This window comes from Rana temporaria, chromosome 11 (genome assembly GCF_905171775.1).
Source record: "Rana temporaria chromosome 11, aRanTem1.1, whole genome shotgun sequence".
Classification (NCBI taxonomy): Eukaryota; Metazoa; Chordata; class Amphibia; order Anura; family Ranidae; genus Rana; species Rana temporaria.
The window spans coordinates 24,071,107-24,098,792 of record NC_053499.1 but is presented as its reverse complement, the minus strand read 5'-3'; the positions used below and the strand labels follow the sequence as shown (position 1 = coordinate 24,098,792).

At 45.9% G+C, this 27,686-nt stretch overlaps 1 protein-coding gene across 1 annotated transcript in view; it reads right to left on the bottom strand.

The window, feature by feature from the left end:
* Positions 1 to 16,042: 16,042 nt before the first annotated feature.
* Positions 16,043 to 27,686, bottom strand: part of MDK (midkine) — a 33,538-nt gene continuing 21,894 nt past the window's right edge. Inside the window, exons 2-5 of the mRNA XM_040328187.1 lie at positions 20,534 to 20,610; positions 19,957 to 20,118; positions 18,278 to 18,439; positions 16,043 to 16,286 (exon numbers count right to left, since the gene is read on the bottom strand). Coding sequence (XP_040184121.1) covers positions 16,261 to 16,286; positions 18,278 to 18,439; positions 19,957 to 20,118; positions 20,534 to 20,609 — 426 coding nt within the window. The 5' untranslated portion in view covers position 20,610 and the 3' untranslated portion in view covers positions 16,043 to 16,260. The remainder of the gene's footprint in view (positions 16,287 to 18,277; positions 18,440 to 19,956; positions 20,119 to 20,533; positions 20,611 to 27,686) is intronic.

Genomic DNA, 27,686 nt, shown 5'->3' with positions numbered 1-27,686 from the left:
TTCTGAGACTAAAACTTTGTTTTTTTCTGAAATTCATATCATATGAAATTTGTTACATTCTAGGAAATCGTGAGGAGTACTCTAGTTCCATCTAGTGGCATAATAACACTGTTACAATTTCATCCAAATTTGAATTTTATTTTACTTTGGTATTAAAAACATATTTATGATTTCACTTCTATATTTATCCCAGGCAGTACAGAGGTGCTTCCATGCAGCAGACACAGAGCCGCTGTTATGGGATGGAGAGTGTCTATCAGGAGCACTGTGTCTACAGCTTGGATGCACCTCTGTACTACCTGGGACCACAGATGACAGCTTTGTTCCTATAATTTGCACTTTTTTTCTCAACAACATAAGAGTGGATATTTATTCCTTTTATTAATAAACCTACGGAACTGCTGCCCATAGAGGAGCCCTCTTGTGTTTCTCTGCTATATTATAGATATCCCTTCTATCTAATGAGGAGCTGCTCATTAGATAGACTATGGCCCTGATTCACAAAGCACTTACGCCGGCGTATAGCACGTTACACCAACGTAAGTGCCAATGTGCGCTGGCGTATGTGTGCGGCAGACCCACGAACCAACATGTGCTTAAAAACAGGCTACACCCCGCCGACGTAGCTTGCACACACCGGCGTAGGGTGGGCACACATATGGGCTGGGCGCATGGTGCTGCTCCCATTAATTAGCCATTCAAACATGCAAATGAGGGAAATACACCGATTCACGAACGTGCGTGTTCCCGGCACATGCTACGCAAGATGCGCGTAAGTTGTACGTCCGGCGTAAAGTTATTCCCCATAAATGAGGTGCAACCCGGCAACAGACATGCACAGGTCTGCACCAGGGAACACAAGCCAGCGTATTGTGCGTTGGACGTGTGTCCGGCTGGGCATACGTTATGTTCACGGCATACGCGGTGATCCGACGTAGCTTAGGCAGTTGTGCCGGCGTGGTTGTGAGCAGGTGCAGGGGGTGCTGTGTATGCGTCCACGTCACGGCACATGCGCAGTTCGTGATACGTACCTGTCTGTCGCTCGGCCCATCATTTGCATGGGGTCACGCCCACTTCCACCTACGCCGGCGTGCGCCTTCGAAATCCACGCCACGGTGGCGCAGCGTTGGGAGCACTGGCTTGCTAAATGCAATGCTTGCCTCTCCAAGGCTACGTTGGCGTGGCGTACGGGGTTTGCTCTACGGCGGCGTAATGTGCGCCTTGCTCTCTGTGAATCTGGGCCAGATACTAATCACAACTGTAGCCATGCCCCCGTAGTGGTTCCTGAATGTTGTGGTTCACCTGTCACCCTGCCCAGCCAGACATCCATCTCTCAAACACTCAGAGACATAGAACAGTCCATAAGATTTTTTTTATTATTGATGGGTTTGAACTTCTTCACTCCTCCAGCACTTCACTTGCTGCAGACTGTTACTACTCCAGACTAGCTAGCACCGCATGGTTAGGCCTAACCAGAGCTTTTTTTCTCAGAAAATAGGTGCAAGAACTAAACCACGACCTCGTTCAGATTTCACAAACAGTAGAAGGGTCTTAAAGGGGCATTAAATACCAGGATTGCATTACATACAGAATGCAGAGTTCATGTGGCTACACACAGAGTGCAGAGCTGTTACTTGTAAACACAGAAACCAGACTTCTGTGTTTACAAGTGATTGTGGTGAGCAGGCACCAAAGGTTCTGAGCCAGAGGTGGTGGAACTGAGTTCCCCCAAGTTCCCGCCTGAAAAAAAGCCCTGGGCCTAACACAAATTCAGCCAGGCCTCAGTGAACTGCCTTTTGCAGTCAGGGACCTCGGACCCCTGTGGTGTAGAAATAGTTCAGAAGCTAAATGTCCTCTGTTCAGCTACCAATCCCAGATAGCTCTCTTCAGGCCCTGCCAGCCAGCCTGGCTGCAATGCCCTCTCTCCACTGCCTTTCCCACAGTCCTCTCTTCTGGCTCTGCACTCATCTCAAACTGTAATCTCCCAGTTCTCTCACGCGTACCTCCCCAGTCCTCCCTCACCAGCCCTCCATGCTGTGACCAGTTGTCCTCCCTGGAGTCTCTTAGCAGTGTCTCTCCCGCTGTCCTCTCCTTGCTCTTTCATGTGCCTCTCCTTCCAGGATCTCTTCTCTCCTCCTGGATGTACCCGAGCCCCGTGCCAGGATCGACCCCCTCTCCAGACCGGGGAGCTCCACGTGTGCCCCAACAGCCGTCAGCCTCCACACTCCAGCTCATCCATCCAACAAATCCTCCCTAGCTGGGCTGACGCCAAGTATTTAAGGAGGCCTGCCCCTTGCCAATCCAAGTTGAGGATTGGTCAAGGCTCCTAAAATACCCCAGACAGCTCCACCTCTCCTCTCCTACTTTCTTTCTAGCACTTTCTAGAAATTAGCGGGAGGTGACAGTGATGCTACCTGTGAGTCACCCAGCCCTGCCCTGAGCCACTCCTAGCCCAGGATGAAAACAAACAGGCCTAGCCACCAGCTAGGCCTGCCTAGATTTTCCTACTCTCCAGAAAAATCCTCACTCTAGCACCTACCTAACTAGAGGGTGCTACACAACATACCCATTATGGAAATCTTTTTTTATAGTCTGGTTGCTGTCACCCCAGGGACTACTAATGGATTTGTGCTATAACCGAATACAATTACACTTCTAATGTGTATAAATTGGCAGTGCAGGAGGGGGACATTTTTAAATTATGTAAAGCAAATCTGTGGTCGTGTGCAAACCTGACATTTCAATGTGCCTACAAATCAGTTCTCATTTCTTCCGTTGCCCACCAGGAACCAAGTAAGCCTGGTGCGCTACTAGGCAATTAACAACTAGTTCCTGATGTTAAAAGTTCTGTCTTCTACTGACCTTTGTCTTACTGCTGGCCATTACAACTAGGCCAGTAGTGAGGTAGCATACCAGGGCCCTCAACCACAAGAGCTGGTCACACTTTGTATAATGGCGCACCTCAGGTTTTCCAAAGCCTAGTAAAAATGGGGTTCTGTCATGTAGGCAGTGCTAGATTTATAAGGGGGCACAAGGAGAAGTTGCCCTGGGTCCCTTACCAGAAAGGGCCCCCTTCTGTAATGAAATATAAAAATTACAAAAGTAGGGTTGTTTTTCTAAGATTTGACGGTACATGGCCCGTCCATCATCCCTTTGATGCAGTGAAGTTGTCCTGTCCCCTTAGCAGAAAACCCCCCCCAAAGCCTAATGTTTCCACCTCCATGTTTGACGGTGGGGATAGTGTTCTTGGGGTCCTAGGCAGCATTCCTCCTCCTACCAATTGTTTTCTTGGTGACTTTGGTCCCAGCTGCCTTGAGATCATTGACAAGATTCTCCCGTGTAATTCTGGGCTGATTCCTGACCGTTCTCATGATCATTGAAACTCCACGAGGTGAGACCAAGCATGGAGCCCCAGACCAAGGGATAGTGACAGTTATTTTGTGCTTCTTTCATTTACGAATAATCGCACCAACTGTTGTCACCCTCTCACCAAGCTGCTTGGCGATGGTTTTGTAGCCCATTCCAGCCTTGTGTGGTTCTACAGTCTTGTCCCTGACATCCTTGGACAGCTCTTTGGTCTTGGCCATGGTGGAGAGATTGAAATCTGATTGAGTGATTGCTTCTGTGGACAGGTGTCTTTTATACAGGTAACAAGCTGAGGCTTGGAGCACTCCTCTTCCGTGATAGGCTGAACACTGACTCACTGCTGGGAACCCAGTCAGTGTTTTGTCACGGACGAGGACGAGGAGGCGGGGCTTTGGTACTCTGCATGGCTGCTGAGTAGACTGAGTATATCACAGCTCTGGAGATAATACGGTCGTAGATGGGGACAACGCTCGGAGATAATAAGGCCACAGATGGGGACAACATGGGGACAACACCGGCACAACGGCAGTCGCGGATCAGGTACTTGAGAGGGAGGCTAAGGCATGCAGATGGACACAGTGAGGGCAGTGAGGGAGGCTGAGGCATGCAGATGGACACAGTAAGGGAGGCTGAGGCATGCAGATGGACACAGTGAGGGCAGTGAGGGAGGCTGAGGCATGTAGATGGACACAGTGAGGGAGGCTGAGGCATGCAGATGGACACAGTGAGGGAGGCTGAGGCATGCAGATGGACACAGTGAGGAAGGCTGAGGCATGCAGATGGACACAGTGAGGGAGGCTGAGGCATGCAGATGGACACAGTGAGGGAGGCTGAGGCATGCAGATGGACACAGTGAGGGAGGCTGAGGCATGCATATAGACACAGTGAGGGAGGCTGAGGCATGCAGATGGACACAGTGAGGGAGGCTGAGGCATGCAGATGGACACAGTATAATAATATAATAATAATGGGGCATCCATAGCCTTTCATAAGTTATGACTGCAGCAACCCATATCTTACACAGGACTTTTCTTCCCAGTGTCTGAACAAGTGGTGGGCGCGGGGGGGTGAAAGAAAGGTAAATATATGCTGCTTGTGAGGGGGCAGAGGCGGCTCTAGGCTTTGTGAGGTCTTAGGCAATACTTAGACATGAGGCCCCACTCATGCCCATAATGGGAAAAATAATTCAAGCAAGAAAAATGGCTGCAGAAAATGCATGGATCTAGCATACAGGTGATCAACACCCTCCTTGAGGGAAGAGACTGATGTAAATGTACAATATATATAAAGTGCTGCATAAATTGACCATGCTATATAAGTATCTGTAATAAATAAATTAAATATCGGAAGTTAAGAAAAATGATTTGCTGCAAATTGCATCAAACGTGGAAGAAGTTATGTTGGCGCTGGCCACCAGGGGGAGATGCATATCAGCTTTTTCAGTGTACAGGGCTGTATATGTATTTTATGTTGAACTCCCACCAGTACCTGATAAAGACGTATCTATTGCTCAAGAACAAGAGAACACTACAACAAAAATTTAGACAATTTAGCAACACCTCAGTTTTTTTTTGCAATGGTCATTTAGTTGCAAATTCGGTAACTATACAGTATGGGCCAGATCCACAAAGACTGGCGTACATCTTAGTATACGCCGTCGGATCTAAGGTGCATATTTACGCTGGCCGCTGGCCGTTTCCGTCGATTTCCGCGCCGAGTATGCAAATTAGCTAGATACGGCGATCCACGAACGTACGTCCGGCCGGCGATTTTTTTTACGTCGTTTCCGTAAGGCTTTTTTTTGGCGTATAGTTACCCCTGCTATATTAAGTGTATCCTATGTTAAATATGGACGTCGTTCCCGCGTCGAATTTTGAAAACTTTACGTTGTTTGCGTAAGTCGTTCGCGAATAGGGCTTTGTGTAGAATGACGTTCATGTCGTAAGCATTGGCCTATTGCGGGTTAATTTCGAGCATGCGCACTGGGATACCCCCACGGACGGCGCATGCGCCGTTCAGAAAAAACGTCATTTACGTTGGGTCAAGACGTATTACCATAAAACACGCCCCCATCTCATCCATTTGAATTGCGCGCCCTTACGCCGACACAGTTACACTACGCCGCCGTAACTTACAGCGTATTTCCCGTATCCACAAAGAATTTGCGCTGTAAGTTACGGCGGCGTAGTGTAAATGTGTTGGCGTAAGGGCGCGCAATTCAAATGGATGAGATGGGGGCGTGTTTTTTTTGGTAATACGTCGACCCGACGTAAATGACGTTTTTTCTGAACGGCGCATGCGCCGTCCGTGGGGGTATACCAGTGCGCATGCTCGCAGCGCTTCTTTACGGCCAGCGTAGTGTATCTCAGATACACTACGCGCGCGTAACTTACAGCGTATTTCCAGTATTCTCAAAGAATTTGCACCGTAAGTTACGGCGGCGTAGTGTATCTGAGATACACTACGACAGCCGTAAAGAAGCGATGCGCTTCGTGGATCTGGCCCTATATGTACCAAAAAAAAAGTTATAGCTAAGATTTTTATCTGGTTTATGTGATGACAGCAGGTTTTGATCTCTTCCGTAGTTACCAATTCAAGAAGAAAAAAGCGCATTTTGCGAGTGGGTAGAGTAGGGATAGGTTCCCCATCTGGTACGGACAGAACTAGCGGCAGGAAACGGTTCTTGATGAGGAGGGAAAGCGTAGATCTTACAACTTCTCTGGACATCTTGCCGCTTGGGCATGAGACTGCCAGGCCACATTCTGCCCCTCTCTACAGGTGCCAGTTTGGCTGAAAGCTGTTCTCTACATGCTGTTAGACCCATCAGTGTTCCTGGCTGGGATGTCTTCCCACCGAGTTTATTGTCAACTCTCTTTGCATTATTTCAGTACAAGTTCTTTCATCGCACTTGGACCGTGTGTATTATTGCCGTCGCACCACACTGCACCCCCACCTACAAACACATTAGGGTAGATGGCATCTTCTCTTTTCATCTCTCTTCTTCACCGTGCCCCAGTGCCATAGACTCAAATCACATACATCCCTCTGCTGTTATTCTAGGAATGGGTAATTACAACTCGACTCTCTCATTTAGCCCTCGGGATATACTATTCTAAACTTTAGTACCACTCGATTCACCATCCAGCCACAGCAGTAGGGTTGCCACTTTTTCTTCAAGCCAAACCCAAGCAATTTAGCGCAGCAAAAACATTTTTGGGTTGTTTTTTTAAGTATATATGTAGCGCTGGTCTCCCAACGAGTCGGGCGCTATTGTAAATTTAGGGGTGTCTGAGACAATAGCTCAGATTTTGTTAAAGCCCATCTATTTGATAGTTTAAAAAAACAGTTAACATTCCCAGCATGCCGGAAATGCTAGATGTCACATTTGCTTGTGCTCTCAACCAAACTGTCAAGCCATCCAATGGCTGGTTTCATAACTGATCACATGTGCAGCATCGTGGCAGTTGCAGGTTAAACAGAGGCCAAGATGGCAGCTTCCTTGGCTGAAAACAATAGGAGGGTTTACTCAGGGCCGGCCTTAGGTGTTCAGGCGCCCTGTGCGAGCTAATCCTGTGGCGCCCCCCATCTTCACCCCTCGCCCCCTGGTCACCTAAACTGACTTACCTTTCGGTGGACGGTGCAGCTTTGCATTTAAAAATGGCGCCGCCCGGCGATTTGACGCCACTGCGCATGTGCCGTCTGCCCGAGAATAGCCAAGCTGGCTTTCCCGTGCAGCGGTGGCGCTTTCGCAGTGTGCCTGTCGGGGCCGGCAGCAGCCATTTTTTTCAGGTACCGCAACCGATGCGTTGCTTTTCACCCAGTCCCAGGGCAGGGGGACCTAGCAACACGCTGGGAGACCTGGCAGTGCCTGCTGCTGTGACTCCTGTGATGATCATGTGAGTAACTGACTGCGACTCACATTCTGCAAGCTGTGATGGCCGCACGGCGCCCCTGTTGCCCATGGCACCCTGTGCAGCCGCACAGCCCGCACACCCCAAAGGCCGGCCCTGGGTTTACTTCCACTTTAATTCTACTTAAATTAGCCTCTGTTCTGGCTATGGTTGTGCTCGGTAGAAGTTTCCCTTGTTGCCTATAGGTGGCGTTACCACTTCAGGCCCATGTTGGAACTCGAGCAGACCATGGTGTGTTGGGTGACCCATCTCGGCAGCAGCCCAGAGGGGGTGGTGCCCCGTTGTGCATGCTGGGAGGGGGTACTTAAGGGGCAGATGCCGTTTTTCAGGGTCCTTCGTCTCGTGGCCCTCCTGGAGCGAGGTGAGTGCGTGTGATTCCAGTCTTGGGAACACGTTAGTCTGAGGCTGTGTTCCTGTCGAGTAGGCCCAGCTATGCTGACTGGGGCCTATGGTTCTACAGAGGATCCCAAGCTGTCCGTCCAAGTGGAGGAAGCTGCTTAGTGAAGGAAACCGGTGGATTCTGTACCGCGTACCTGAACCTTCCCCTTCTCTTTATACTCTCTACTTCCTTCACAAGTTTTATGCAGAAAAAAATAAAGCCTACAGTTGAAGGTTTTACATCTTGTGTGGACATTGCAATTTCTACAGACTTCCTTCCCTAGACAACGAACTTAGAGGTAACGTGCAAAACCCAAAATCTAAACCAGCAGCTCCTACGGGGGAAGTGTTACATATAATGTAGAATTTTAACAGACCTGGGACACCTTTGGGTGCTCCAAAGAGAATATTAATGTGGTGCGCATAGTGCCCCCTCGCCCTCCTTTCAGGCCCTGTTCTGAGCCACATTCCTTTCTGAATAATATGACCAGGTTTCAGGCAGACTGAAACCCGGACACATGATTCAAAACCCGGACTGTCTGGGTGAATCATACCCTATACAGCCACTTATAGAGTTTTATAGGCTGTTGGCAACCCTAGGCAGCAGCTGTCAGCCTCTTATATAGTTTTATAGGCTGTCGGCAGTGGGACTGGACAGTTTGCCTAGGCCTTCCACCCATACCTAAACACCATGAACCATCGTTTTTAAAGTTATTGAGCGCCAGACACTTCCTGGATGTAAAAGAGATTTTATTTCTCTTAACAGTCCTTTTTATATTTTGAGAGGGAAAGAGGGTTAGGGCCAGGGCACCCTTTAAGCAGCTGCAATTTCAATTGGCAGACTCAGTGACTTCCATAGGAGGACAGCCGTACAGGGAATGACCCCCAGCAAGGCGCTATATCTGCACGTGCAGGATTTCTGTCTCCTATGGCAACAGCCTTTAACAGTTCCTAACACAAATCTTTACAGTCCTTTTTGCTTCACTACAGTTTCTACTTGTAGCTCTTTAGCCCCTTGAGCTCCTGGTCTCTCACTGGACCCTCTGATTCACTGACTCTGAATCCCTGGAGCTCCTCAAAGCTTTGCGGCTGTATCTCCCTCAAGTGTCATCCATGCTTTCCTGATGGGTCCCTATATTACTCCAGATACCGTATTTATCTTGCTATAACGCGCCCCGGCGTATAGCGCGCACCCCCGAACTTGAAGGAAAATTCCTGGAAAAAAAAAATACTTACAGTTTGGATGCCCCTCGTCGGTGTCTTGCCGTCGTCCATCGCGTCCTGCCAGTCGTCCATCGCGTCCATCGGCGGCCTCGTCCGGTCCGGCGTCCTTCTGCGGCCATCGTGGTGTCCTCCCCGCTCGAACCACTGCGCCGACATATACCGAGCGCAGTACACTCAGTTATAGTCGGGCAGGCTCGGCTCCTCTCGCGTAAAGGACGTACAGGACACACAGGACGTGACCGCGAGAGGAGCCGAGCCTGCCCGACTATACCCGAGTGTACTGCGCTCGGTATATGCTGGCGCAGTGGTTCAAACACAGCGCGGGAAGCGGGTATCGGGGTATATCACGCACCCACGATTTTTCCCTGATTTTCAGGGCAAAAAAGTGTGCGGTATACGCCGATAAATACGGTACTTTTCAAGCTTCACCCCTGCTAACCGGCTCGGTCTCTGGTTTGACTCACAAGGCTGCTCTGCAAGCCTCCGTTAGTTGGGTCCCTGGCATAATCACCGCCCGAAGTTTCCAGATTCTCCACCGTGCCCATTCAGGGAGAATGCTACTCCGGTACTTGTTTCAGTTACTCACTGTGGTCCCTCGTAAAGGCGTTTGGTCCCTTAGTGGCGACAGCTTCCCTTCTACCTCCAACCACGACAGGTTCTCCGGTCGGCAGAACCGTCACTTTTGGTTGGACTGCAAGTCGCAATCCCAGCCCTGGCCTAGTGTATCCCAGAAGAACCCACCCCTGGGGGAAGACTTCTCATGTGACCCTAGCTTGGCGAGGAGGGAAACATGGAGAATGGGACGACCACCCTGACCCTGCATCCGCCTACCCTTGCAAGCAGACAGGGCTGGACTGGGACAAAAATTTGGCCCTGGACTTCATCCAGACTGGCCCACTTTGACAGGTCTCTCCCACGGCGGCCGGACAACTCCTGCACCCCCTCTCCCCTTCACTAGCCACTATCCGTTCTACTTTATTATAGTAGAATGGTTGGTACCGGTACTCTTATAGGCAGTACCAGTGGGGAAGCTAGAGATTATTTCACCCGGGGCAAAGAATAAGTTTGATGCCCCCCCTTATGGGACAAGATTAGGCAGAAGGGAGAAACTGCCAGGCCATAGCTGTTGAGTCAGCTGTCTGTCCCCTCCCTCATGCTCCTCTGTCGTCCCCCCTGCTCCTCTGGTCCTCCCCCTGCTTCTTTGTTCCCCCCAGGTGAGCGCTGCGGGGAGGGAGAGGAGGTGAGCGCTGCGGGAAGGGAGAGACAGAGGAGCGGAGGGGGGCGGCGGTCCACTGTCACTAAAGTCGGCCCACTGAGCCATCGGCCTACCGAACAGCCATGAATAAGCACTGAAGCCAGTGCGAAACGTCGGTATTCTTCTGTTCCTATTGCTGTGATCTGCTGTGTTCTTGCTGTTGATTTGAATAAAGACAACCCGTTTGGTTTGGAGTGCGGCTGTCCATCCCTCATCTTTATACCAATATTTGCCTTAGTGCATTGCCTGCACCCTTGGAGTCCTATATTTGTGAAACGACCCTACAATAGACCTACCTTGAGCGGTGATCTTCTCTCTCATTTGTCTTTGAATATAACTGTACAGCTAAAGCAGTCTATTCACTTGCCTCATCATGGAACAATTTGAGGTTTGAACTTTTTTTTTTTTTTTTTCATCTTGACCTAGACTTCTGTCTTTGTCGGCCTCCACTGTGTCTCCTCCAAGCCTCTTCAAAGAGTGCATGTTGGAAAAACATTGTGTTTGGCGTCTGAATCACTGATCTTCCTTCCTGGCATATAAACCAACCATGGGTTTGAGAGATGAGTCACTAGTGAAATATCTAGTCAGTCTGACATTTAAGAAAGATGGTGGGATTGATTTGATAGTAACTGTTAAAATCCGCAACCAAATTATCTTCTGGGATGTACCCGGGCCGTGTGGACTGATGCATGACTACGATACCCATACCATGTCTTTATCTTCTCCCACGCTATACTGCATTTGACATGAGTAATACCGGATGTTCATTTATTTTTCTTGAAGGGAAACTATAACGGTTAGGAGCAAATGTTATTTGTTTTACATTTTAAACAGTTTTTCATATCTGTTTTTTTTTACGGTAAAGCTCATCCATAGTGCTGTCAAATTGGGAAGAACTGATTTGTCTATGCAGCATTTCAATACACATTAATGTGTTGCCCACATGCAGCATCCAGTGGCTCCAGCCAATGTAGATGTTCCGGCAGACAATAAATGACATAAGCCGCGTACACACGACCATTTTTCATGTCATGGAAAAAAAACAAAGTTTTTCTCGACGTGATTCTTGTCGAGCCTGCCTTGCCTACACACGATCGTGAAAAAAAAATGCTCAAGCAAAGCGCGGTGACGTGCAACGCGTACGACGGCACTATAAAGGGGAAGTTCCATTCGATTGGCGCCACCCTTTGGGCTGATTATGCAAATTTCCCTTCTCATAACTTGCTTCTGAGCATGCACATTTTTCCCCCGTCGTTAAAGCCTACACACTCGTTTTTCATGACGTGAAAAACAAAGAGAAAAAATAGAGCATGTTCTAAAAAATGCTCTGGAGCCTACACACGATCGTTTTTAATGACCAATTAAAAAAATTGCATTTATCTCATCATGAAAAACGGTCGTGTGTACGCGGCAATAGAGATAGCCCGAGTGCGTCTCACAAGAGCAAACAATTCTTGGGGCCTACTAGATCCAACTATAACCATAGATTAATAACAAAGAAAGATTAGGACATGAAAAGGAAGTGTGAGAGCCTCTGCAACAAGGGGGCAGTAAAAAGGCAATACTGATGTAGCACCCTCTAGTGTGCTAGAAGCGTTGATAGTTATTTTTTTTGTTTAGTGTAGGTAAATATGTGCAGACTTGGCTTGCAAGTTGCAGCTAAGCCTGTTTATGTGTTTCCTGGGTTGGGTAGAGATCCAGGGAGAGCTGGGTGACTCACAGGCAGCATCGCTGAGACCTCCCCCCTACTTCTAGAATGTACTGGAACCTTCTAGAAGAATGGAAAGGGAAGTAAGGTGGAGCTGCCTGGACTATTCTGAGGGCCCTGAGAAATCCCCAACTTGGGTTGGCAGAGGGCAGGCCCTCTCAAATATTCTGGGTCAGCCCAGCTGGGGAGGAGAGTTCAGGTGGAAGCTGGAGATGCAGTGTTAGTCTGTCGGGGCTTTTGAGGGAGCCCCCCAGTCTGGAGGGGTGACCTTGGGCCTGGGCTCCGGTGCGGACAGGACCTTCTCAAAACACATGGAGGTGCCCTGGCCAGGAGGCACGGGAGCAAGGAGAGGACAGAAGGACAGAAGGAGAACACTGCTAGGCAAGTCTCCAGGAGGAACAGGAACCGCTAAGAGGGCTGGTGAGTGACATACAGTCAGAAGGACTGGGAGGCACACCTGAGAGGACTGGGATGGGTGCAGAGCTAGTCAGGAGGACTGTGGTGGCACGGGCAGTGGAAAATGGAAGCTGCAGCCAGGAGGGCTGGCAATGCCCGAAGAGGTGGTACTGGGAGCGTTAACCACAGATAGGACAGCTAGCACCAAAGACTTATATTCTAGCTAGACCATAGGGGCTTGCATATAGTTCTAGTCCCGAACCTCACAATGTCTGCTGATCAAATGGGCATACCATATCATCCCTTCCCTATCCAAGTTCAATTCCCCTAATGAAAAATAAAAACAAAGCAGCAAGGACTGTTTCTTGACATTGGAGTGAGTGAAAAATCCATGTACCTGACATCAGCGGACCCAGGGATGGACTGGCCATTGGGACTACAGGGTGTTTCCCGGTGGGCCGATGGCTCAGTGGGCCGGCTTCAGTGACAGCGGACCGCCGCCCCCCTCCGCTCCTCTGTTTCACACTCCCCGCAGAGCTCACCTCCTCTCCCTCCCCGCAGCGCTCACCTGGGGGGAACAGAGAATCAGGGGGAGGACCAGAGGAGCATGGGGGAGGGGACAGACAGCTGACTCAACAGCTATGGCCTGGGAGTTTCTCACTTCTGCCTTAACTTGTCCCATAAGGGGGGCACCAAACTAATTCTTTGCCCTGGGTGAAATAATGTCTAGCTTCCCCGCTGGTACTGCATATAAAAGTACCAGTACCAACCGTTCCACTCTAATAAAGTAGAACGGCTAGTGGCTAGTGAAGTGGGAGAGGGGGCTTGGGTGGCTGGGGTGTGGGAGTTGTCCGGCCGCCATAGGAGAGACATGTCAAGGTGGGCCAGTCTGGATGAAGTCCAAGGCCAAATTTTTGTCCCAGTCCAGCCCTGAGCGGACCTTACGGGGGTAGCGCTACACTAAAAAAAAAGGAACAAGTTTAGCAGGTGGAGGGGGGAGGGGAAGACATTGAGAACACCAAAGCCAGGGCTGAAAGTTGCAGTGCCTATAAGGAGGTATAGTTTGTTGCATGAATCGAGGGAAGCCTTTTGTTTTTCAACAGAACGATCTACCTGCAGATGTAGTAGTTAGAGTGTTGAACAAATTATGTACCACTGACAGTGGTGCTTACAATTAACAACTTTTATTCATTTATGTAAAACCTTTATCCCATAAGGCAAACAAAATGTTGCTGTAACTGCTTTAGGTTAGGTTCATAGAAGTCGCAACCACACGTTGGGTCAATATGATTCGACTTGCGGTGCGGCTTGTGCCCTGAGTATCTTGAAGGGGACCCCTCGCCAAATATGGGGAAAAAAACTGCCATGGTGTTCCCCTCACAAGAGCATACCAGACCCTTCAGTCTAGTATGGATTTTATGGGAACCCCCACGCCAAAAAAATTGCCGTGGGGTTCCCCCCAAAATCCAGCCCGGCAGGCCAGGAAAGGGGGGGACAAGCAAGCGCCCCCCGGACCATACCAGACCAAATGCACTCAACATGGTGAGTGTGGGTGCCTTGGGGCAGGGGGGGCCCCGAGCCCCCACCCCAAAGCACCTTGTCCTCGATTTGATGGGGACAAGGGCCTCTTCCCAATAACCCTGGCCGTTGGTTGTCGGGGCCTGCGGGCAGGGGGCTTATCATAATCTGGAAGCCCCCTTTAACACGGGGGCCACCAGATCCCTGCCCCCACCCTATGTGAATGAGTATGGGGTACATTGTACCCCTACCCATTCACCCAAAAAAGTGTCAACAATAAAGAGTACACAGGTTTTTGATAAAGTCATTTATTAAAGCAGCTCCTGCATCTCTTCTCCTTATGATCTCTTCTCCCTCCAGCGATGTCTTCATCCTCTGGTTCTTCTCCCGCTGCCAGTTCTCCGAGCTACAGCACCATGTGTTCATATTTTGAACCAACATGTCAGTAAATGGATGTACATTCTCCTTCCTCCCACTCTCTCTGTTCCCTTTGTCCATTTTCCACATATTGGCGTTCAATAGTAGATCATACTGGCTTTTTTATATATATTTTCTTCTACAGATACTTCATATGTATCCGCTCCTGGTGAGGTGGAACAGTCCCCGAAATGCGGCGAGCTCTCTATGATGCACACATGTTTCTACATATGATGTGGTTTACTCTATGTTTACCTTTGCCTCTCTATGATTACCTATATGGAGTCAACTGGCCAATGATGTTTGTTTCATGCAGACACCCTTACATATTGGTGTCCCTTATTGGAATACTGATATGATGACTATCAACCATTTATATGAAGCATGTATAGCTTTGCTGTACTTTGTTCTATGCCATGTATACCTGGTTTCAATAAAATTGTCTTTTATCGTATATTTGCTTCCATTCATGTACCTCATTCAAAGTCCCAAACTCCCCCCTCCTTTGCCACTAACAGGGATGGAGGCACCTTATCCTCGGTGCTTCATATTAAGTCCCACATTTTTTATATTTTTTTATAACCCTATAGAGGTACTCTGGATGAAAGCAACAATTGGCCTTGCTGTAAAAAAGTTTACTTTGATGCCCCTGGTCAAACAGTTGTGGAAAAATTTATTTTTGGGTATTGGTGGCGCCTTGACACCGTAACCCTATAGAGGTCCCTATTGATTAAAGCGAAACTTGGCCTTGTGTTCTTCCCTCTGTAGGCTCGTGTTACTCCCTTTCTCTACCTCAGAACCAACATACGAAACAAGTAATGTCTGTGCATCCTCAAGAAGCAAGTGACTGACGCTGTATTCAAATATATCCAGCTGACCCCTCCATGCATGATGCTGGGGCTATGGCAGGAGTAGCTGTGGACAAGAAGGCAGAATAAGCTGCTCTGGCAGCTGCAGTGGATTGCGCACTAGTGTCAGCTTGGGTCATAGAGGATGGTTTAGTAAGACAGTCCACCACCTCCTCTACAATCTGTGGCTGGATAGCATGGGCACATCACTAAAAAAAAGACAAATGAGCCCTGCCTGAGGACAGACCAAATCCACCTTTGCCTGAGGACACAGATGCTGCTGGCCCCCTCATAGTGGCATGGGAACGTCTGCCTCTCCTTATTGCCCCCCCAGACATAATGGGGAGGCTTATTACCTAAATGTATTAGAAACTGGGAATATGTGATTGGATTCACTTTATTGAATGAAAAGTGGTGTTTGGTGCACTTTAAATTAAACTGCCGCTGACAGAAATGTAAAAACTGTAAAAAAAAAACATATATGCATATACAGAGCAGACACAGACCTGCCATCCACCCACTCCGCTCCTCTCCACTCATTGTGGCCCACGACCGGTTACCAAGTCGCTTAAGTGGCCCTCTCTCTTCAAAAGGTTGGGCACCCTTGCACTACATGCACAGCTCTTAAATGTTCCAATTTTATTATTATTTTTAACTGCCATTATTGTACTAATGACGTTAAAAGGAATATTATGTGTTTTTTTTGCCCCAATATTAGAGTTCATTTTATTTTTAATTATCAAATGCAGGGGATGTCAGATTCTCTAAGTACGGACTTGGCTCTACTACATCACACAGAGAACATACAACAATCAAACAGGAGCCATTACTACAAATTCAAACTGTACATTTATTTAAAAACAAAAACAGTAAAAAACAAAAAAAAAAGGACTTTTCCTATTAAAAAAAACACAGAAATATGAAACCACTTACAGTATGTATAGGTAAAGGGAAAGTTTATATATTGGGGTATCAGACAATAGCAGAGACTGCAGAAAAAAATATTGGGGATAGTTTTATCTTTTGTGAGAGGAGAGATTGTATCTTATTTATACATTCTTTTTCTTTTTTTTTTCTTCCTAAAAGACATTAGTGATTAAAAATAGAAATCTTGGGGTAATGGGGAGAGGGCAGAAGATTGCATGTTGAAGACAGACTGCAAAGGGCACTTGTTGACTCGGTTGTTCTTTAGGGTTGTAAACCCCACTGGAAAATTGTGCTGCTTCATCTTCTCAGTCTTCAGTCCTTGCCTTTTCCCTTTTTACCTGTAGAAAAACACATATAATTATTATTTTTTGTATGAAGGCTCCATAGTATGTCAAAATGGGCATATGTATTGGAGATTATGGGCCAGATTCTTGTAGATATGGCGCCGGCGTAGTGTAAGTCATTTACACTACGCCACCGCATCTTACTGGAGCAAGTGCCGTATTCTTCAACCACTTGCTCCGTAGTTTGCGGCGGCGTAGTGTAAATGGCCCGGCGTATCCCCGCGTAATTCAAAGGGGGCGGCTTGTATTTAAATTAAGCGCGCCTCCGCGTCGATTGAACTGCGTATGCGCCGGGCTGAAAAATAGCCCAGTGCGCATGCTCCAGCTCACGACGGAAAACGTCAATGACGCCGACGTGTGCGTCATTGACGTAAAGTCGTATTCAAGAACGACTTAGGAAAACGACGTACCCGATGGGAAAAGACGACGCGGACCCGACTCCATACTTAACATGGCATACGGCGGACTGGCGTAAGGTTACCCCTCATATAGCAGGGGTAACCTTACGCCTACGGAAATGACACAAGCGACGAGTACGCGACGCAAATTCGTTCGGGAATCGGCGTATCAGGCTCATTTGCATAGTCAACTGAGACCTGAACATAAACGCCACCTAGCGACCAGCAGCGAATTACATTTAAGATCCGACAGTGTAAGTCACTTACACCTGTCGGATCTTGGCCGTATCTATGCGAAAATGATTCTAGGAATCACTCGCATAGATACCCGGGCCAAAAAACAGAGATACAACGGTGTTTCCTGAGATACACCGTCGTAACTCTTCTGAGAATCTGGCCCTATGTGTGTGATTAAGTATGCCACAGAAACCTATAGCACACAAACTGAAGTATGGGAAGTTCTAGGGCTAAAAGTTGAATGACACATAAGGGGGCTAAGAGGCACTTGAACCTGGGGGGTTCCAACACAGGGCACCCTCTGCCACTCTGCAGAGTCCTGGATCCTAAGGGGCAACCCAGGAGGATCCAGACACTTACTCACGATTGGCTTGATTCCAACCTAAGTAACAACCTTTCTGGCCTTGTGGAGAAACCCAGCCATGGTGCTAAAATCTCCATTGGCCATATGGAGAGCCTGCTTTCCACCAGATCAAACATAACCTAAAACCTCTCACTAAAAGACAGGAGCTGTCAATCAGTCTTTTTACAAAGCCTGCATATGTTATCAGAAATGATTGATCCATTCGATCAAAGTGTCAGCATTTACCTGAAAAGTGTGTAAACTTCAGAGCAATACAATCTCTGAAAATCACCTCGTATAGAATGTATCTGCTGCAATTATATGCACTAAATTCATCCAGGTCAGGAATGGACAGAAAAATGTCATAATGTACCAAAAATATATTCCTTCCTTTAGAAATAAAACGTGTAATATGCAGGGTAACGATAAAGGCCAACGTAATATAACTCAAACTCTCATAGTGGCATGTCGAGATCCAACCTAAGCGATTATATACATACAGTTCAAGATTGCTCTGTTGCCAATCAAACAAATAGCATGTCAGGGGTTAAGTAATCAATTGACCTACATGGTTTCCTGTATTCAATGGCTACTTAAGGAGGAACTTTGGAACCTTTCCAAATCATTGACCATAGTATTTAAAGCTTCCATCTTGCTCCTTCAAACATCACATCCATCCTGTCGAAATGTGAGGTATGACTTATGCCCTTACTCAGAATGCAAATAAAGCTGTTGGTTTTAAACAAAACTTAAAGTACAAAACATCAATTCTAGCTTCAGGACAAGAAAATGGGAATTTAAATACATATTTAAACAATAAAACCTTAATAAGTAGATGCCTATATGAACCTAGGTACCAAATCTCGAGAGCTGCTATTTCCAATTGTGTATGTGAACATGTGCTTTCCAATGCCAAGTTTTGGCGCTGCCCTGAGACTGGTCTACCAAAACTATTACTGTCTGGAGATCCAGTTACCCATCTTGAATATTGGTTTTGGCAAACTCACCTTTGGATTTGGTCTTGACTTTGACGGAGCAGGGTTTGGTAGCTTCAACGGTTTGTTGGCATTCTGCGTTGTACAAGGCCTTCTTCAGGGTTCCAGTGCGGCTCTTTACATTAGTCTCAGTGTTACATTCTCCCCAGTTGTTGAACTTGTACTTGCAGTCAGCTGGAGGGTAAGAAATATATGGTGTTACAGCTAAGCCAACCTATATTGAGCTTGAAGTATTTTGTAAACTCAAAATCTATTTTTCGAGTATGTTTGACCTCATGTCTCACTATATATCGTTTTCAAATAATTTCTTCTTAATCCGTTGCAAAGTTTCTTACCTGGAGATCCTGTCAGAAACAGCACTTCCTGCCTAAGGTTGACAAGGCTAAGCTGTTCTCGCAATTAGCAGCAGCTTTGTCAGCCTTCCATGTGCACTTCTTCAGTTGACCAGTCAGGTGCCAACCAGATCATGTGCACACTGAAAAATTTTGTTTTGGAATTTCGATTTGGTCCGAAAAAGAAAGGGTATTTAGTTACTCCCGAAATTGTTTTTTATTTATTTTGTTTAGTTAAAAAATGCATTCATCCTGAAAATCCGAATTAAGGTAGAATCTGTCAATTGAAGGCTTATGGTGTCCGTCGAATGTTCTAAGAAGATTCGACGAAGCAGCTAAACTATACGATGCCGCAATCGTAAATTTCCGGTCTAATGCTCCGCCCACAAACTACAGTAGAATTCTAATGTTGTATGACTAGTAATAATTATATTTATTAATTATTATTACTAGTCAACCAACATTAGAATTCTTCTATAGCCTTTGGGTGGAGCATTTGACCATAAATGTCCGCTCGTGGCGATTGTATGTTTTAGCTGCTTTGTCGAATCTTCATGTCTCTATAATGTCGAATCTTTTCTCTCAATGTCGAAAAATCTTGGACTAATAGTTAGTTTAGGCACATTCGACCACAGGTTCGAAAGACACAGATCGCTATTGTCAGCGTCATGTAGAATCTTCTATCTATATCGAACTGTTATCGCAACAAAACGAAAATAAAGCATTTCTCATGTCGGATCTTTCGGATTTCGGATTCTGCACGTTCGTTATCGTTTGTTAAAATGAACGTGAAAATACCTGAAATTCGGACGAAAATGCATTTGGATGAAAATGGATGCACATGTCTAGCTCATAGCCAAACAGTCAGATGATAACACTGCTGCTAGTTACAAGGCAATAGCTTAGTGCCATCAGTCTGAAATAAAAATTGATATTACTGGTAGGATCTCCAGCTAAGAAACTTTGCAAGAAAATCATACAAAAGGATTTGTTCGAGAAACTGAATTCAGTGAGATATGATGACTAAGTGAAAGAAGCTTTTGAGTTTGTATACACCAAGTGCTGTAATCCATAATTTTGCTGAATACGTTAAATGAAAGTTAAATCTGCAGGCACAGTTTGACAACTGAAAAGTAATTACATGCAAAGACACGCCCCAATGACCAAGCAGGCACAGTCTATAGAAGAGAACAGAAAGACATTCCAATTTTTTGGTCTCTTTCAAGTGGTAAAAGACAAGTTGGGTGTTCTATCCGGGTTCATTGGTTTTTCCATGAGGAGCATCCATCAGAGCCTACAGAAAGTGTGGCATCTTTGTAGCTCATTGCACTAATGTTTCTCTTTATCATACTGTCTCACCTCCAAAGGGTTTCTTCCAGTTGCATGGAATTTTGCACTTTAGTTTGCTTGTCTCCTCTTTGCATGTCCCCTCCCGAGTTCCCACACCACAATCCTTGCTGTTCGGGACACAAGGGCTCCACTTCCACTCTGAGCAGTCCGATCCGCCTTTTTTACCTTTGTCTGTGGATGGAAAGAAAAAATGGGGTTGCAAAAGCTGTATGTCAGCACTAAAAAAGAAACTGGAGGCAAAGTACGGGAACTAATGGGACAGATTTATGAGAACTGGAAAAAAAAGGAAAAGGTCTTGAAGTAGAACCCTAACTGGGTGACTGGGTATCAAACAAATGCTTTGCCATTTACCGTGAAATACTGTTAATTCTTTATAATTACATTTTGGACTGACTTCCTGATAGTGACAATGGTGGACCATGCCTTGAGCAATGTGTTTTGGCACAGTCACATGGCAGATGTACAAATGGGAGAAAGGTTGATTAAAACAATCCTAATTGCTTAGAGAGGTTAACTGGTCTTTGTTAGTAAATGCGGAGAGGAGATAGGGGTGGAGAATTTTTTTTCTGATTATAACAAAAATTACCTTTCTTCTTGGCGGCCTGAGAGCTGACGGCAAGGATTGCCACCAAGACGATGACACACAAAGCTCGCAATTCCATCCTGTAACAAAAAGAGAACATATAAAACCATGATTTTAAAGGCATTCTATATAAAAATTATTTGGATTTTGCTTTTTTATATCATCTTAAAACAAAACCTGTCCTGAAATACGATATAATCTGCAATGTTTAACCATTTGCCTGGCTGGGATATCAAATCAAGGGCTTATGAGTTGTTGGCCTTGGACAAATATGCAGACCAGGACTTCTTGCCTTTCTTATGCCTCGTACACACGCTTGGGATTTCCGACGGGAAAAAGTCAGTTGGATATCCCGCCGGGAAAAAAGAGAGCTGGTTTTCTTTTTTTGCCGGTGGTTTTTGGCAGTTTTCCCACCGGAAAAACTGCGAGGGAGCATACACACGGCCGGGATTCCCGTCGAAAAACCCGGTCGTGTGTACGAGGCATTAGACTTCAATACTCATTCTAGATATGTTACTGAAAGTATTGAGATCAGAGACAGTCAGGCAAGATGGTTTGGCCAGGTGCTCACCGTGAAATTACAATGGTCACCTGTTAGAATCCAGGTGCGACCCTCAGAGCACACTCATGCTTCCCAGTTGCTAGCTGCAGGGCTGTTACTAATAGCCGTGGTCACAATTAAAGTGCTTACTTGTGTGCATACACATGGGCACAATTTAGAAAATGTGCTTTGAGCAGCAGACAAAATACGGGGTTCAATTCTACGACTACAATACGGAATGTTGATCTTCTCCCTGGCTGAAGAATGGCGAGTATAGACTCTATGTGAAGCCCACATTTAAGAAAGTCCTTAACTCCATATAGTCCTGACAAGATACATGTTCACTTTAAGGCAATAAAGAAAAACAAATATGCATTTGGTAATTCTAGTAGTAGTAGTTGGTCACTTTCTATGGCCCCGTACACACGAGAGGATCGATCCGCTGGAATTGATCCGCGGACCTGATCCCCTGGTGTGTACGATCCAGCGGATCTGTTTCCGCGGAGATTTTTGTCCCGGGGATGGATTTCCAGCGGATCAAAATTTCTTGACATGCTAAGAAATCGATCCGCTGGAATCCAGTCCAACGGATTGATCCGCTGGTCTGTACAGACTCACCGGATCAATCCGTCCGAATCCATCCCCCGCATGCGTCGTAATGATTCGACGGAAACGGTCCCCCGGACCGTTTCCGCGGATAAATCCTCTCGTGTGTACTAGGCCATAGTGGGGCAGTTCTGTGATATTAAAGATGTTTTATAGCTTACCAAGCAATTTCTGTCATAAAAATACCCCAACAATTATATCTACATTGGTAGCATCTACACCTTGATCCAATAGCCACAGAATGTGTAGATGTAGCTTGTAAAAAGACAAGATGGGAAATGTTAAAGTTGTAGAAATTGTGGGGAAAAAAAAAGTTGTAGAACAACCCATAAGTTATATCTGGTGTTAGGAATGCTCCATAAGTGTGGTCAACAATTTTACCACCTCCCATCCTGTTCTTCGAGAAATAACATCAACCTTTCTATGGTGATTGGATGAAGGTGTCGTTGCTCCTCTGTGGAATTACTGTAAATGTTGGGCTATTTTCCCAACACTCATTACAACTGAAGGGGCTTGGATAAGCTATGAAACATCTTCAGCATTACAGAATAAGTCCAGTAGAATGGTTCCAGTGGCTAACTACTAGATGTAGCATAACCTAGATAAATAGGACCCTTCACAGACATATGTACTTACTACCTCTATGGCATGATTTACTAAACTTTACTATGGTTTCATTTTAGGAAATGCATATTGTGGCAAATCCTTTCATATATAGTCTGAAAACCTTGTGGATCCAGTATTTTCTACAATCTTTACACACATAATAGTACCACTAGTTCACCATGTATGCAAATGATAAACTGTAAGCTTTAATGGATAATTTTTAATTCTGGATAGAGTAAGGGAGGGATAAAACCCTGTCAATTTAAAAAAAAATCTGCCCTGCTCCTGCTTGGGTGATTTACCCTTTACTTCATGCCCCAGGGACACAATAGGAAGTGGAAGGAAATCTCTACAAAGAGAGAGGAAATACCCTCTTGACAGTTGTTAATAATACTAGGGTTTCCCCTTATTCCCTGTTCTGGTGACAACCGTAAAATTTTAGGTTTCTCATCCCTTTCTGTCTCAGTGGCAATGGTCAGCAGGCCCCTGTTCCATATACCAGTTATTGTTCCCCAATTAGAGTTTCTCCCACTTAATCTGTAAAAATAGAACCAGAAGGGAATCATGTATACAATCCCTTTAAATGCGAATAAAATGTCAAATATGAGACAATGGTCATTTTCCAATTTTTGGCTTTGCATTTATTTTAGAGGAGAACAGAGTGTCACATAAGCCAAATACGGTCTAATTTAGCGCAAGGGTTTCATGCACAAAAATGGTCACAATAATAGGGCTTCCAAAAACTTAAACTGGATGACTATCACTATAAAATGCTCATCCAGGATCTAATGCGGCGTACACGCGATAATTTTTCAGCATGAAAAAAACGTTGTTTTTAAAAAACGTCATTTAAAATGATCGTGTGTGGGCTGCACATCATTTTTCGGCTTCTGAAAAACGACAACATTTTTTTTTTTGAGCATGCTGCATTTTTTAACGACGTTTTAAATTATGTAGTTTTTCGGTTGTAAAAAATGATCGTGTGTGGGCTAAAACGGCGTTAAAAACCCGCGAATGCTCAGAAGCAAGTTATGAGACGGGAGTGCTCGTTCTGGTAAAACTACTGTTCATAATGGAGTAAGCACATTCATCACGCAGTAACAGACAGAAAAGCGCGAATCGTCTTTTACTAACACGGAATCAGCTAAAGCAGCCCCAAGGGTGGCGTCATCCGCATGGAACTTCCCCTTTAGAGTGGCGTCGTACGTGTTGTACGTCACCCCGCTTCACTAGAGCATTTTTAAAAAACGATGGTGTGTGGGCAACGTCATTTTAATGATGAAGTTGGAAAAACTTCGTTTTTTCTACATGCCGAAAAAACATTGTTTTTTTTCATGCCGAAAAATTATCGTGTGTATGCGGCATAAGAGTAATGTAAAAATAACAGTCTTGGGAAAAACAAGCCACATGGCAGACCCATTAACCCAGCACATTTCTACTGCTGGAAAATAGAGTGCAGTGAGTAATCTCACACGCACACACAGGATGCCCCCTGCTGATGCTGCTGCTAAGGATTCCTGTACAACCCCTAAAGAATCCAAAAAGAAAGGCCAGCTCACAAAGGCAGCTCCATCCACAGAGAATAATGTGTTATCCATCCAACCATAGATAATGTACTCTTCAGGGCACTCTATGAATTCTCCATCACCATGGCAGAGGTAACCCTACACTCTGCTAACTTTATAAACGACATTACAAGCTACAAATGTGTTATTTATCAGGTCCTCCTTGTTCAAAAAGGAAATGACAGTGTAGTTTAAACGATTACTCTTTTGAGCAATTGTATCCGCAATCAGTATCACTGTTCAATGGCCTCTACATGGAAATTAATTGCATGTAAAGATGAGCAAACTGATCCCATGATTAATTGGCAAAACAGAGTAGGTGTGAATTTTGGCTATCTGCTTATACTTGTGCATGATCCTTGTGTAATTTCCCTATAACGAGGCGAAATGGCTGCTGAAAATGCTACTTTCTTGTTGTCCAGCACTTTTAATAGTTCTCTTACTGACCTAGTATGCAACTCAGGTGCTTTAAATTTATTGGCTGTACAATTGTTCAGGACAGTGACCCAAAAAGCTTGACATTGCAAGTAAATTTTAATCTGAAGAAGGTCAGCAATGGCAGCATACATATTTCAGAGCAGGTTGAAGATAACATCTCTAAAGGCTCTCATCTATCCAAGTCATAGCTAGTAGTAGTTGGTCACATTCAACTGGACTTGTACTGTAAAGTTAAAGACCTTTCACAGCTTATCCAAGCCATTTCTTCAGTTCTGATGAGTGCTTGGAAATTACCCAAACCATACAGGTAGTACCAACACCTCGATCTAATCACCATGGAAAGGTAGATGCTGGTTGGCCAAGACCAAGATGGGAGATGTGGAAGCTGTGGAAACACCCTGTTCTAGTTACATAAACCCATCCTTTTCGACACCAAATATTGGATTATTTCCCTTATTTCAAGTTCCTTTAAACAATCCATTCAATGGAATTTGTAAAAAGATGTCACAGTAAACCATGTCCTTAAATAATGCCCACCTTTCACCATGTCCACCAATCAAGGCAGCACCATGGAACATTTTCTTTAGCCCACAGAAATCTGAAAGGACCAGTTGGTGTGTTTGTGGCCCATATCCAGGCCAAAGTATATTTTCCTCACATCTGGATATTAAAGCCGACCATAGATGGATCGAATCCAGGGCCGATCCGCCCTATAGGCTCACTATGCAAGCCGCTTAGGGCCCCGCAAAGCTGCGGAGGGCCCCCCAAATTACTAGAGGCCCCGCCTGGTGAGAAGTCATTTTCGGCCCCCTCACCCTGCTGGCTACAAGGGAGAGAAGAGGTAAAAAATCAGCACCCCCCGCTTCTCACTTTGATGTAAGATGTAATTTCTGACAGCAGAACACCCCCTCCCACTGTTTCTCAACTTTAATCTTTAATGTGATGTGACATGCATGTCACTGTCGGCAGCGCCCCCCGCTTCTCAACTTTAATGTGACATGTCATTTTGCTTAGGGCCCCAGGGAGGTCAGGATCGGCACTGATCGAATCTCAGCTAGTGCAGCAGGGACCCGCCGAGATTCAATCCATCTATGGATAGGCTGGTTGTGCTGAAGTCAATTTATCAACCAACTTCAGTACAACGCAATTTTTTGCATGTGATGACTGCTAATAGCTAGAGACGTCCGCAGTGATCATTGTATTCTGCTGCTAGTGAAGGCTCCCCACCAGCAGAACACATTAGTGCTTCGCGAGGGATTCCTGGATCAACACTAACCGTGTTGATAGGGGAGTTAACCACAGGTGGAAGGAAAGAAAATTGTATAATATATGGTTTGCTTGAGTTTTATCTGCCACCAGGGACGGCCCATCCATTATTGGCGCATGGGCGCCGCCCCCCCATCCATGCCGCTGTCCCCCCCTATCCATGCATCCAGCCTCTTTCAGGACGCCAGGCGCATGAATTACAATGGCGGGGGTGTTTTTTTGAAGCACTGATTAGCACAAAGGCTTTAAAATAGGGTGGACTCAGGGCGCAGAGAATGCGCTCACAGCCCACCTAGGTGTGTTAGAATAGCGAATGAATATTTGCTATTCTAACACTGATTCTCCTCCCTGCCAATCAGAAAGCGGGTCTGAGACCGAAAGGATAGGCGATCCTATTGGACACCTAGAGGAAGGAGGGAATAGACACACAGCCGCCGTGATGGAGGAAAGGGACACAGGAGCCACTGCCCGATGCTTGCTGCCTGCTACCTGATGTCCGATGCCTGCTGACCGCCGCTCGATGCCTGATGCCCACTGCCTAGATGGGGTAAGTGCCGGTCCGACTGGCAGATGGGCCGCCATTGTCTGGCACTAATGATATCACAATGCCAAACTGAAAACAAGCATAATCGAGGTGCTGGACTCATAAGCAAGGAGTACAGCATGCATATATGTACATTTTCTATCTCTGCTATCAGGTTCTAAAATGATTGTTTCCTTGCACACCTTCATGGGAAAATCTTCAAGAAAACATTTTAGGTTAGAGGGAGAGGTAGTGTGGGGTAAAGGGAGTATATTGAAAATGATGCCTATCTTTTTGCCTTGTTTAATAAGGATTTATCAACCAACTGGAATTCACATTTGTGACATCAAACCAGTGTGCAGTGAAATATGCCACAGGTTATTGTATTTAAAAATAATAAGTACTCCATAAAACCAAAAGCTAATGTAAGACCTTTTCAAGTGTATTTGCCATCAATGGGCCCTCAAAAGGAACTAATGAAAGAATCCATTCTTATAGCTGGCTTTCACATTGGTGCTCCCATAGATTTGCTTTGTTCTGCCTATCCCAGATTCTTTGGCTGCAGGAGTCTATACATTTCACATCAAACAAAGGATGGCCTTGTTCATAAAGCTGGGTATACACTGGGAGTAAATCATTAGAACATTTTTGATTTTCATTCCATTAATATACTACCTTTGACAAGCAGGGACAAAAACATTTAATTATTCCTATTATTAGGACCCCCCTGCCCCCCCCCCCCCGCGCAAGATATAATAGAAGACTATGGCAAAGCGCCGATAACCTGCAGGAAAGTCACAGGTGTACTGCGCTGCACTCATGGTGTGGGTAACCTACAGTGCATCAGTGTGCAACCTGGGGGGCTCAGGACAGTAAGGGCTTGTTTACATTTGTGGTTTGGGGGGTGGTAAACCCCCGCAACATGCTCCAGGGGGCTGTGCAACCTTCCTCTCATGTGTTTTACACTTGCACAGGAGGGGTGGCATTAACAGGACCCAATCCTCGCCATTTTCCTCCTGCAACCGCTGAAAGCCAGCTTCTCCTCCCCTCCCTTTCACCGGTATTCATCGGCTGCTGGAGGAAAGTGTTTATTATGATATTTCAATTTCTGAACCATTTCATTTAATTGTGGCCTGTGACCAGTTACCAAATCACTTACGTGGCCCTCGCTCTTCAAAAGGTTGGGCACCCCTGTCCTAGGCCATGAACATCTTCTGACCTTTCTCCCACCCTTCTTGGACCTGACCATTCTTCATCTTCTGTACTACACGTGCCAGTTCCGGGGGAGTGGAGGTAAAGCTAGTCATTAAGCCACTATTTTTCATTAGCTGGGAAATGAGAGCTTCCATTTGCTCCTATTGTAGCAACTTGATCTCAGTTATGCCACATAAAATTGGTCCGAACAATTCCCATTGCTATGAGTTTCCATCATTCGTACAAATGCCATAGCTCACCACCGTTCCTCACTTGAAGGAACTGTGCTGCTAACCAAATCTTTTTTCCTGCTTTTTTATCTCTTTTTGGTTTAAGTATATGTATTTATTTAAAAACAATTTTCAATTTTGGTACCAAACCTACTGCAATCCTTTTATCAAACATCTGTTACTAAGC